General features: G+C 53.0%; 3 protein-coding genes across 3 annotated transcripts; 2 read left to right on the forward strand and 1 right to left on the reverse strand.

Annotated features, from left to right (window-relative positions):
- Positions 1-185: 185 nt before the first annotated feature.
- MRS44_008782 (uncharacterized protein) lies at positions 186-998 on the forward strand (the record flags this gene model as incomplete). Its single annotated transcript, XM_046269675.2, has 4 exons — positions 186-312; positions 365-478; positions 540-656; positions 709-998. 4 exons carry the CDS (start codon positions 186-188, stop codon positions 996-998), a joined length of 648 nt encoding a protein of 215 aa, XP_046132236.2.
- A 2154-nt stretch (positions 999-3152) lies between these two features.
- Positions 3153-12308, forward strand: MRS44_008783 (uncharacterized protein; the record flags this gene model as incomplete). The annotated part of the gene is made up of 1 exon (XM_046269677.2): positions 3153-12308. The coding sequence occupies one exon, from the start codon at positions 3153-3155 to the stop codon at positions 12306-12308; it is 9156 nt and encodes a 3051-aa protein (XP_046132237.1).
- A 594-nt stretch (positions 12309-12902) lies between these two features.
- MRS44_008784 (uncharacterized protein) lies at positions 12903-13206 on the reverse strand (the record flags this gene model as incomplete). Its single annotated transcript, XM_046284090.2, has 2 exons — positions 12903-13110; positions 13172-13206. 2 exons carry the CDS (start codon positions 13204-13206, stop codon positions 12903-12905), a joined length of 243 nt encoding a protein of 80 aa, XP_046132238.1.
- Between the last annotated feature and the right edge of the window lie 203 nt (positions 13207-13409).

The following is a 13409-nucleotide window of genomic DNA, read 5'->3' on the forward strand; positions in this document are numbered from 1 at the left end:
GGGGAAAAGTCGATATATCCACCACGAGGTCATTTATCGTGATATCAAACGGCAACGTCGGCGATACGGCGAGCTATGTAATATTGTTTCTTTTTGTCAAGGTCCCATTGTACTTTTAGTTGTATTTTCCCTTTTCTTCCGTTTCACTGTTAACCGGCTTTCTTCTCATCCTCGTCACACTCATCATGGCAGACAATAGCAGTCGGGACCCTCAAACAGCGCCCTTGCGCCAACGGCAGTCTTCTCGAGGCCTGTTTGCTCCCGAGATCGTCGATCTAGTACTACCACCCCTGAAGGTTGGTGGTTTGACAGGTGTGTCTGCCAGAGTTCTCTCACGAGGTTATCTTTAACTAACGAATGACAGGGACTGCTGGTGTTTTGGCTGGCGTAGGAGGCTCTATCTTTAAAGAAGCAAACCCCATTGTCTGGGGTGCAGTTTCTGGCTTCCAATGGTTCACACTAGGGACCAGCTTTTGGTGTATGTTCATCTTCATGTGGCACAGGTGATTCACTTCATGAACTCGACTGACAGTCCCAAGTCACGAGAAGTATTATGGTCAAAGCATGGGGCGGTGAAGAACAGCTCAGAAATTCGGATAAAACTAAGGCCAGTGCCATTGCCGGCACGGCAGCTGGTGCCATGGGAGGTTTGATTCGTAAGTTGAGTCGGCATTTCACACAACTTGTCTCAACTGACCGTGATATCAGGGGGCCCCTCAAATATCCTCCCGGCCATGCTAGTTTGGACAGTCCTGGGTGCTGGAGGACAAATGGCAGTGAATCGAATGTCCAGTCGCCAGCCCAAGGTTCAGGACGAGAACGCTAGCTGGATCTCTCGATGGAGCCCTCTCAAGAAACTTACTGACGAAGAGTATACGGACATGATGTCAGAGAAGATGCTAAGAATCGATGCTGACATTGCGCTCATCGATGATCGCATTGCCGAGTTAAGGAAGCAGGCACAGGAGGAAGCTCAAGCAGATACCCCTTTGCGATGAAAATGAACTCCTACTGAACCATGCTCCCACGTTGTCCTCGACTCACTTGCGGGAACTAAAACGCATTGATACACCCCTCGTAGGAGGTGACCGAGATGCTATTGGCCACAATGCCGCCCTGAAAAGGCGGCTCATGCGATGCGTCGGCATATCATGCGGAGTTTGTGAGATGATCGTCCAGACTGGAGAGCTTACGGTGAGAAGCTACAAAACCAAGACTCCAATAACCCCGCCTTTTGTTCGAGAGGTGGCTTTCCGCAGCGACAACGCATATCCCCCAACAACTTTCAATAACAAGCCCAATGGCGCAGGGACATTGAGCTTTGGACTGCAATGCAGGGATGAGCGCATGTGCGTTGCCATTATCAGCAATTAGGGTTACAAGAACCTCATTAAAGCGAAGCCCGCACGTTGTAAGGAGGCATATACCAAGTTATGCCCACATTGTCTGCAACCAACCTGGCACAGCACAGCACCGCTATCATGGGTGTGGGAGCTCAACGAACAACGCTATGACACGCCACTTGTAAGACGAGTCGGTGGACGGTCGCCGTTGAATGAAACAAGGATGACGCATTTCGGAGCGAGAGACAGAAACTCGGCCTAGATAACAAATCTCCGCGGTCACACCAGTCGAGCTCCTGGTTGAAACGTTGTTTTCAGTATCTGATCTTCACACTTCGTGGCCAGATCCAAACGTGGCGCCATGGCAACCCAAGATTGTCGTCCAGGTAACATGTTTGATAATGTGGTCTGAGGGGTCCGAACATGGGCTTGGCGGTATGTGGACGACGAATCCAAGCCGGATACGAATGGGCTAGCTCTGACTGGCAAAACGCCTCCAAATGATGAACGAGATCTTAGTGCTGGAACGGGATAGAAGATCCTGCCTTGCTTTCCCCGCACTTTGAGCCAGAAAGCTACCTACCTAACCAAGCCAATGGTGAATTCTTGCAGAAAAAGAAAGTGTTGCTTGGTGCGTAAGTTGAACCTTGGGATGCGGGCTTCCGGGAAGCGAACGCTCCGTTCCGTGGTGACCAATCTTGGGCAGGCAGACCGTTGCTCCGCCTAGAACAACGTCTCCGGACGATTATTGACATGCCGGAGACATGGTTTTCAAGACATTCGGTGCCGAATGGCTAACTGAGACCCAGTATCAGAGTAATAATTCTCCTTATTGTGCCCTTTCGACATGCTACCGAGTTTAGATTGGTCATCATCAAAATGGAATTGGCTTTGCCAAGAGCTTACAAGGCGTTCCCTGTCTGATAGATGACATGGCCCATGCTCTGCCCTAATCGACCCCCGAGTGAGGCTCGTGGCTTCAGCTTGGAGGCTTCTGAGTGGAGGCTTTGGAAGATTCGGTACGTACCCCTCTGATCGCTTGAGTGCTGGCGTCTGAACGGGCAGGGGCTGGCCCCGGCGGAACACGCCCGCCCGCCTGCTCCATCTGTCGCTCACTGGACGGGAGCCATCCATCCCAACCAATCTTGGACGCTACGACAGTATACGTATCTCAGTCTTTGGCACCTCCATCCCCTCGACTCGACGCTGCCAAACCTTGCATCTCACTCTGCTCAGGTCGCGGCTCAGAGGCGTCGCCATCTCCATCTCTATATATCACGGCTCTGTACGCCTGCGCCTGCGTGCAACCCCCTTTTTCTCCTTTCCCGCCGACCGTTGTGGCCCCCCTTGACGTCACGGATAATCTACCCGCCTCCCGTCCCCTTCCAACATCTATCGCGCTCGAGAGATCCCGCCGATCCCGCCCCAAACTCAGCTTCGTTAAATTCGTCGTCGATTCCATGCCAGACGGCCCGGCCACAAGCTCCATCGTCATCAGCATCTGATTTATTTGGCCTCCCTCGGGCATATTTCGTCGCGCAAAGCTTCTCGGTCGACGCTATCAGGAGGCTAAGCGACCTACGTTGTGGGAGGAACCGGAAATTCGGCATTCTGATCGCACAAGCACATCCGAGCTCGCGGCGATGGCATAGCCCGCCTCAAGACAACTCGAATAGAAAGGAAGGCATGGTACCTCTTCCACCAACAGTAAATGTGAGTTGCCTAACCACGCCATCATACACCGCCCCTGGCTAACGTTGCCCTCATGCAGTCAGCTTGGCGGGAGAGGCTCGCGAGAGCCTTTGAAACATGGCTCTGCTAAACCCGACCTTCGTGTTCGGCTTACTTGTCCTCCTATACCTATCGTCCTTTGTCCTCCTCGCTGTACTTCGAATCCTTACCGGCATCTCTATCCAACGAATCGGCTACTTCTCACTCCGTCGCCTCGCATACACACCACGGGATGGATGCAGGATCGAGATCAGGGGCCTTGGGATTAACGTCCATCGGCCGACGTTTGCTCAGCCCACATGGCTAAGTATCGTTCTGAGCGAGCTTGTCGTTACGTTGGACATTAAGGAGCTGGAAGGAAACAAGTCGGCCGATTCAGACGGCGAAGGAAGCGATACCGAGCCGACGACCAAGAGCAAAAAGACGGCGGATAAATCCAATTCCCGTCCCAAACCACAACTATCTCGGCGACCTACGAGTACCGTCGTTCGAAGCGAGACATGGAAGAAGTTGACCAATGTCAAAGAAAAGATCAAAAGGCTACACAGGAACATCAGCTGGCTCAAACTGGTTGATGTGGTCGCAACCAACTCGGCCGTGAACATTGTGGACGTGGGCAATGTTCAGGTTGGGAGCTTCACGTTGGCTGTGGACACGCGACGCAAAATGGTTGACCGCGCTCGCTTCTTCGCCCGGAGGTCCGATTCCCGTAGTAAGGATCGACAGGCAGAATGGACGGTTACGCTCCGGAGCGTTCTGTTCACTGCCGACGGCAGCGAATCGATGGAGGTGCTTGACCATTTGTTCATCAATGTCCACGGGTATCTGTACAAGTCTATGGATGGGCTGCGCGAAGCTGCCGTGGCTGTCAAGGTTGGGCGTCTGCACATCCCCTTTGACGACTTGCAGACTTGCATGGACCGGTTTAAGAAATGCCGGAACGAAACCAAAACTCCCAGCACCGATGAGCCTGTGGATATCTTCCTGGGCAAGGTTGTCCAGGAGCTTGACCAAGCCGGAAGCACAAATGCGGATCTGATGAGAACCGTATCAGACTCCAAAGAGTTCTTGAGCTCCATTCTGCGAGGCATCAAGGAGATCCAATTCGCTGTGAGCTTCCTTGGTGTTACTAAAAAGGTCCAGTCGATCAAACCCGGGTCAAATCCTCTTCTGCTCAATCTCGCGATGAAGGAGGTTGGTATAGATCTTCATAGGTTGGACTCCAAATCGCCTGCGCACCGCATGTATTTCCCCGCCGAAGCCATCGCGCACGAAGCATTGGCCGCCGCTTTGTCGATTTCTGTCGGCCTTGACGATGGCCATGGCCAGCCTGAGCGCCTCATTTACATCCCGATGGCCACGACCACCATCAAGACGACCCTACTCTCCAAGACTATAGAAGTTTTGCGGGACGGCACCGTGGACGAGAGGAACGCAAATATCATGTTCGCCAACTCTGTGGTTACATCTCCTTCAGTGGATCTGGACCCTCGACATTTACCGCTCCTCATCGCCCTCCTTAAATCAAAGCCCAAGGCACCAAAAGCCAAGAGCGAGAATCATCATCTCATCTCGCGCCTATTACCCAAGGCTAACTACAAATTTTCCATGCATGAACCCGTTGTGCGCATCAAGCTCAAGCCACTACAGAAAACGGAGGACCCCGACGATTTTGACCTCATCATCTCCTCCATTTCTTCCATATCTCTCGACATGGAATCCTCACACAGTCTTTTCGAGGATCTCCACTACACGCTCGATGGGGCCATTCGACTTCAGTCTCATGACCTTTACTACCAGACGAACAACGGTGAACGGTTCAACCTCATCACAACCGAGTCTCTGGATATGAAAGTTCACCTTGGCGCTCGCCCCGATGTGTACGTTGACATCACAGGAAACCTCCAGTCCGCTTCAATCAGCGTAATCAGACCTGAAATTACAGACGGCGTGCGCCAGATCGTCCGAGAGCTGCGAATCGACGTGGAGCCAGAGAAGGGACCCGTAAGCCGGCCAAGAAGTGGCAAGAATTTCTTGCGATCGATGCCGAGCTGGTTACTGCGATGCCAGTTTGACGCCTCGGACATGAACTTGGAGATTGCCGGGATTGACGAAGAGATCTCAGACGACACTCGCGGAGTGTTCATCCATTGGGACACCGTTTCGGCCGAGTACCGTGCTCATCGCTTTGATGGGCTCCAACGGCGGCCATCTAGGAGGCGAGCCAACAGTCGCTCAGTTAACCAATCTGACTCGGACTTCACGCCCCCGTCTAGCTCGCCTCGGCCTAAGAAGAAGGCGCAAAACGTTGGGGACGGTCGAAGGCTTACTGTCTTTGCGCGCGGGATTGAGGCTCAAATCATGGATGCGATCGATATCCTCGAACCAGAGCCATTCTTCAGCATCCCGAGACTTGAACTTTCCTTGGGAGCTGCCAGTGATGCCAGTGGCCCGACCTTCAACATCCAAGTCACTGTGCGGTCCATCCTGGCACAGTATTCGCTTTATCGACATTACGCAGTTGGCGTTGCTGTCATGACTCTGCGAAAAGCGTTCATGCGAACAGGCCGGGACATTCCACGACCGAAGCAGCAGGGAACCTTCAAGGAGGCACCCCCCAGCAAGGACCGACTGGCTCCCCCAGGGGCCCCGCCAGATCTTGGCAGGGAGCTATCTACCGTTACCCCTGAGCTGGTCACCCTCGATTTCAAGGCGGCACTCATCCAGCTTAAGGCTGAGATGCCTCATGACCCTTCCATGATGCTGCACATGTATGGTCTGGAACTCGGTCGCCAGAGGTGGTCCACTCCGTACATTGCAGCCAGACTGGTTCGCCTTTACACAGAGCCGCCACGAATGCGCAACGTGTGGGCAAGGCTCGTGAGCGTCAAGTCGGGACGTCTTGATCTCCGAGAATCTCGCAAGAAGACTGCTTACGGTGGAGTGGTCGACGAGAAGATGGTTGATATCGTGACAGAGGCCGTCCGGGTCGCTGTGCCACACGAAGTCATCGTCAGCCAAATTAGCGACAACTTCATCAATGTCATCAAAGCAGTGCAGCAGCTACATCATCGCTTCAAGACCGGAACCAACGAGTACATACTCGAGAAGAAGCCAGAAGGACCTAAACTAGTACCTAAGGTGTCGGTCCGTACGCGGAATTTCTTGTTTGAGCTCGAGGACGGAGGCTTCGAGTGGAAGTTGAACATGATTTACCGGACTGGCCTTATCGAGCAGACACAGCGCATTGCACGAGAAAACGCTTTTAGGGTCAAGCTGAAGAGAGTGCGTGAAGACGAGATCCGTAGAGGAACAAGTAAGATTCGCTCTCGGTCAACTTTCCCTCGCGGGCGACCCGAAACGGCGGATGCCCACGGAGCGCGCAGCCGGAGCATGGATGCCATGAATGGAAGAGAGGGCCGATCAACCTCGCAGCGTGGCAGAGTACCTCGATACGACCCCGAGTCGGAGGCTCTACAGGTGAATGGCGTTTCAAAGGTCACCGAACACTACGCTCGAAACCATCTCGACATGTTCAACGCACAGAGTTGGAAGAAGCGAATCGACCGCGCCTGTGAGCTTTCTCGAAACAGCATGAAAGAGTCCCGTGGCCAATTCTGGGGGGCCAACCAGGTTCCCGAGGACATTGAGGAGGCCGAGAATTTGCTTGAAGTGCCACCAAGACCAGCGCTCATGGCCACTCTCATCAGTGACTTGCATTTCACCATCGACAAGCCAACATTCCCGATGAAGGAGTTGCCGAATTTCCTACACACGATCGGAAAGGGGATGCCTCGGGATATGCAATACAGCTTGCTTGTACCAATGCATGTTGGCATCGCAATGGGAGAAGCCAAGGTGACATTACGAGACTACCCGCTTCCACTCTTACACATCCCTCCGATGAAATATGGACAATCAGCCAAGATCCAAGCCGTGTCGTTGAAGACCAATTTTGTCATCGCTGAAGAGTTCCGGGGTGTTGAGTCGACTCGCCGGGTGCGCGTCAACGTCGTTCCTCCAAGGAATTCGCTCCCAGGCTCCTCCAACGAAGGCAGCTTTGCTATAGAGGTGAGGCGCACGATAGGTCCCGTCAAGTCTTACTCCGACGTGCACATGGACGTCAACAGTGCTCTCCCGACGCGGATCACCTGGGGTCCCTGCTACCAGCCTGCCGTTCAAGATATGATGATGGTGATCGAATCTTTCACTAAACCTCAGTTCGACCCATCTGAACGCGTTGGGTTCTGGGATAAGCTCCGACTCAACTTCCACTCGAGGATACACGCGGCTTGGAAGGGTGATGGCGACGTGCACCTGGCTCTCAAGGGTACTCGCGATCCTTATCAGGTCACTGGAAATGGCGCCGGTTTCCTCATGTGCTGGCGCAACGATATCCGATGGAGCATCAACGCTGATGATGATCCAAAGCGATTCCTCTCGGTGGAAAGTGGCGAGTACATTCTCGCTATTCCCGACTTCAGTCACGAAGTCCGAGAGCAAGCCAGGCGGCAACACGATGTCGAGGGTTACTTGCCAGATGACAACTACAAGTCCGAAGCAAGCTTCAAGAAGGTCGTCATGAAGCTATCGGGCAAGGTGCAGGTGATGCTGGGGCTCATCTTCGAGCGTGCCATTGAGGATGGAAGACGAAGCTTTGAGTTCCGGCCCCATTACGATATCGTCCTCAAGAACCCGCACTTTGCCAAGCCCGACGAGAACGGCCTTCCGTACGATGCCATGCGTGGCTTCAGGAGTCGACATATCCATCTCTCTATCGCGGTCCGAGCTCCAGCTGATCGCAATTGGATGTCAGAAAACCCCGAGCCCTCACGAAGCTACAACACGGTTCATCTTACGCCGAGATTCTTCACTCATTTCTTCGCCTGGTGGGGGTTGTTTGGTCAGCCACTGTCTCTCCCCATTCGCCAAGGCACTCTGTTCCCTGGACGCGAGAAGAATAGCAAGAAGTTCGGTCGCCACCTGGCAACTGTCAAGTACAATCTGCTGCTGGCGCCCTTGTTCTTGAGTCACATCTACAAGCACAAGGATGTCGAGGATTACTCCGAGAACGCCGTCTCTGCGACTGGCATAAAGGTTCGTTTCGACAGCTTCTCGCTTGATCTTCACCAACGACGAGAGGAATTCAACACTCTTGGAAAAGGTCGACATGATGACAGCGAGAGTAAAACATCCGGTATCAAGATCCATGCTGCCCAGCTTGACCTTGTTAGCGCCGATGTCAGGGCAGTCTCAGCGAGCTTGAAAGGAACCACCACCGAGGCCATCAAGAAAGGGTCGATTGCGACTTTGATGAGTGACGCTGAGGAGAAACCGGACTTGTCTCGATTCACCATTCCTGATAATGACTTCAGCTGGATCGATATGGACGACTTTGTTGAGCTGGATTGGATCACACCGACTGAACCGCATCCCGACACCAAGATCTTACCCCTCGCATACGCACCCCGACTCACATACTTCCGACAAACCGACATTGGGGGTGTCATTGCTGGTGATCCTACTAGAACTAGTCCGTTTGGAAACGAGCCTACTCACTTTTGTGTCATGCGACATGATGATGATCCACGACGGATTCAGGGTCAACTCATCCAGCACCGACTAGACCAGCTCGGTGTTCAAATGCAAGCACACGCTCGTGAGGTGGGTGAAGCCGAGCTGAAGGTGATCAAATGCGATGCCAAGGATACCGATGCAGTTGAAGAGTTTGAGGCGTACAGGAAACACACTCACGTCTTGAGGGAAAAGAAGGAGTTCTTGGAGACCATGCTTAACCAGGCCTACATGAGGGCGCCGTCAAGCACACACAGGCGCAGCACTGATGGGCGGAAGCCATCCAGCGAAACCGTTGCGTTCCAGGACGAGACTATTGAAATCCCGGCGGCCAGCGAGTTCGAAAGCGAGTTCAACAACCGTTTCGTCATTCACAACTTGCAGCTCAAGTGGAACAATCTGCTACGAAACATCGTACTTCGTTACCTCCACCAGAACAGCCAGCGGCGTGGATTTACTTACTACCTTTCACGCCCTGCTATCAAATTCATCCTGGACATCGTGGAGGAACAGAACAGGGCCAAGGCTAACAGCAACAGCAACAGCAAGCCCGGGAAGGCCAAGTCGACGTACAGTAGGAAAGGTCGAAGTTCTCGCGCGTCAAGCATGAGGGAGGAGGAGAACGCTCAAGACATCGAGGAACGGATCCGAAAGATTCTTGGTGAGGGCCGCAAGTTCACTAGTGCAACTTGGAGCACAAACGCCGACGGAGTTGTCGAAGGTTCCATCGAGGACCTGGTTACCGGAATCGCCGAAGAGTTCACCCCTCAGAGCAGCTATCACATCCGCATCATTGCACCACAGATCCAACTACAGAGCGATAAGAACAAGAAGAATGTGGTGCTCGCGACAGCCAAGGGAATGGAGCTGAAGGTGATGGAGGTCATGGAGAAGGAGAGAATCTCTGACAATGTCAGTGGTCTCGTTCAACGCCGCTTCTTGGTCAACATGGATAGCGTTCAGTTCTTCGTCACGCACCAGAAGTGGTTCCAGACAAGCCTCGTTTCCATGTACGTTGGAAGCAAGTATGGTGCCCCAAGTGGTTCATCTTGGCCACCTTGGGTGCCCATCGAGGTTGTGTTCGACTTCCAGGCGGATCCTTTCGGCTTCAAGCGCGTTGTCCAGAAAACCTCAGCCATGGTTCGATATGATAAGTACAACACGCTGCGTCTGAAGTACAACGACGAGGTCAATGCAGACGACAATGAAGGTTTCTCGCCAAAGGACAATGTGGAGAACCGCATGGACAACCTCTGGGTCGAGTTCCCGACAGCGCGTGCACTCTGCAACTCGTCACAGTACTATGCATTGTATGTCATCGTGCTGGATCTCCTCATGTACAACGAACCCATGGAGAAGACGAGAAGCGAACGCTTGGAAAAGATCATCCTTGCATCAGATTTCAGCGACCTGAGCGGCGCTCCGGCCATGGTTCAGAAGCTGCAGCAGAGGATCAGACAGATGGAGGAGATCAAGGAACATTTCCAGACGTACTCCAAGTACCTTGACAAGAAGGGCTGGGAAGACCGTTTGCACCTCGAGAAGGATCTAGCTGCCTGCGAAGATGAGCTGTTCTTCATGATGAAAGCCATCACCAGCTCTCAAAGAAAATACGATGTCAACTCGGTTGACAGCACTGGTCTGCTGAGGTGGAACATCTCGGTGCGAGACATTGTGTGGCATCTCATGCAAGACTCTAGTGATCCTCTGGTGGAGCTGCAACTGAAGGATCTGGAGTACGATCGGACGGATAACTCGGATGGCTCCCACGTCAATCTCATCCGAGTTGGCAAGGTCCTCGGTCTGAATCTGCTACCAGATGCCACGTACCCTGAGATGGTTGCACCGTACATCGACCCCGAACGACCCCTTCCTCCAGAGAGTCAAAACAAGGAGATGATTCGGGTGTATTGGCATATGCTGGAAGCTATTGCAGGTATCACAGTCATGGATCGCTTCGAGGTGAACCTGTTCCCGATCAAGGTTCAGCTTGAGCGCGAAGTGGGCAAGCGGCTGTTTGAGTACATCTTCCCTGGCATCAACGGGGACAAGATGTCGGGCACAAGGAACGATTCGCCCTTCATGCTTAAGCAGACTGACCAAGATGAAGAGGAAGATGAGGATGATTCCATCCACAGCCCCAATGGCGTTGATATGCCGTCATTTGACAGAGCTTACGAACGAGTGTCGTCTTCATCGTCGTTCTCAGCCGGCTCAGGCTCTCTAGAATTGCGACTTCGCCCTACCCTCACATCAAACTCGAAGGCAGAGCGATCTCCACGCAAGGCCCTGAGCGTTAATACCGGCGGCAGTGATGGACATTCGTTCCGTCTGTTCCGTGCCCCTGGAACCTCCAAGACGATGTTGAAGAAGGCATCCCACGAATCGTTGCGATCGACTGCGACACCTCGGGTCGGCATTGGACGCACTTCAACTGGACGGTCTTCAAGGGATGGCCGCGAGTCAAGGGACGGTGACAAGAAGTCTCGCTTCGGTCTCGGCAAGAAGCAAAACAACGAGAAGCCGCCCTCTGACGACCTCACTAAGATGATGACGCGTGCCAGTCACTTCATGACATTTGCATCCATCAAGATGCCCTCTGTTGTACTGTGCCTGAGCTACCGAGGCAAAGACAACCGCAACATCGAGGATGTGCACGATTTCGTGTTCAGGATGCCAACTATTGAGTGGCAGAACAAGACGTGGTCCAACCTGGACCTGGCACTGGCACTCAAGAAGGCTGTGGTGAAGGCTCTCATCTCGCATACGGGCGCTCTCATCGGGAACAAGTTCTCCAAGCACCGACCCAATGCTGAACAACGGAACAAGCTACGGGAGCTGGCTAGCAGCTCGGTTCTCATTGCCCCGTCGTCTTCGGGAGGATCCCAGCACTACCCTGGCAGTCTCAACGACAGCGACGATTCCAGCATGTATGGCTCATCCCCAGTTGACTTTTCTCGATCACCACCTCGCAGCATCCGAGCCGGAAGCACACACAGCAGCATACCGCCATCATCGACCATGCGACGCCGAAGCCGCAGCTCCAGCGTTAAGAGCCGAAGATCTTACCGCAACGGCGCCTCTAGCACTCATGGCCTCCAGCCACCTCACGGCCACCATGCTCCAAATGTGCCATCCTTCCTCATGATGACACCACCAACACCCATCGAGGATAACCGCAACAACCGACACCACACTCATGGCATCGAGCTCCTTAGGCCAGGAACAGCAAGCCCCCAGAGTAGCGTGCACAGTAGCATGAACAGCAGTATGCACAGCGGCATGAGCATTCGCAACAGTGTGCACAGCAGTGTGCACAGCAACATCCCGGTGCCAGTTGCACAACAGCAGCTCAAGCCTGGGTTTAGGAGAATCCCGACTGGCATTGAGCGGCCTCCATCGAGCCTAAGTAATCATGATTCGGGTGGATCTGGCGTGCGCCGTAAGAGCGGCACAAGCAATCTCAAAGATAAGCTCAGCGCACTTACTTCTCGCATCGGTCATAGAGACACCAGCAGCTCTCAACAAGAGGAGGATTCCGAAACCGTGGATGAAACCCCACCGCCACCACCTCCAACGACCAGGCCTAGGACACGGCGGTCGTCGAGCCAGACGGGACCACGACTCAGCTGGACGCCCAGCAGGATGAAGTCGGGATGAGGGGAGAGATGAAGAGGAGGAAAAGCCAAGTCACTTCACAGTGACGGCAAGGTACATGTAGTTTATAGAACAATGGTACAACAGGGGCGTATGGACAGGAGAAGGTTTTCTTGTTTATTCTTTTGCATAACTTGCTTCAGCCCATTGGAGAGCAGGGAAGCAAGCATTCAACATAGCATAGCACAGTACAGTACAGGTCAAATGGGACAGGGTGGATACACGTCGATTCCGGTATGGATGAGTGGTGTTTGGATAGGAGGTGATAGGCCAAAGTTCAATGATGAGGAAAAGGGGATGACAGGCGAACAAAGAGACACCCTTGGGTGGAGGGCTTCCGTATGTAATTAAAAAGAATTGATAACTATATTTCACTCATATTTTACTCTTGTGATGTTTAACAGTTTATTGAATGCTCATGTTTATATGTATGTATGAGTTTGTGGTATCGATGCTCGTCAAATGCAGCCAACCTTGTCAACCATTCCACCTCTTTCTATCCGGGCGGTGTTTGGTGACAATAATAGAGAACGCTCAACGTTGTGAATATGTACGCAGTAAAAAGATTCCCATCCCCTTCTCGGATATTGTTGTAGTCTACTGTCGTCGGCCGAGGGCGTTGAACAGGCTTGTTCGGGGGTTCTCGACGGCTCCCTCAAATGTCTTTGCCCGCGAGGCCTCGCTCTCGGGGGTGTTGTACTTGTCGAAGGATCGGTCGAACTTGGCTGATGTGATGGCGAGCTGGGAGCGGACGAAGCCGGCGACGATGGCGAAGCTTCCGACGGCCATGAGGATGGGGAGAGCCCTTGAAGAAAAGTAGTGTTAGGATGAAATATGCGAATCGAGTTGAGCTTGTTTCGACTTACTTGGGGGCAGCAGCGGGCTTGGCGAGGGCGGCCATTGTGAGTGTTGAGGCGTGTAAGTGAGTTGAAAAAGTAGATTGACAAGTTGTCGAGATGGGATAGTCTGCAATTGACTGTGTATCGCTGCTTGTATTGAAGAGCTTGGTGAAGAAAGAATCACTCCATTACGAGTTCCTAGGTCATCTTTATATCAAAATTTGGCTCTTTGACCCTAACCTTGAGCCCCCGAGGCGTAGCATTC

The sequence above is a fragment of the Fusarium solani genome, assembly GCF_023522795.1.
Source record: "Fusarium solani strain SB1 chromosome Unknown bctg00000005, whole genome shotgun sequence".
NCBI lineage: Eukaryota > Fungi > Ascomycota > Sordariomycetes > Hypocreales > Nectriaceae > Fusarium > Fusarium solani.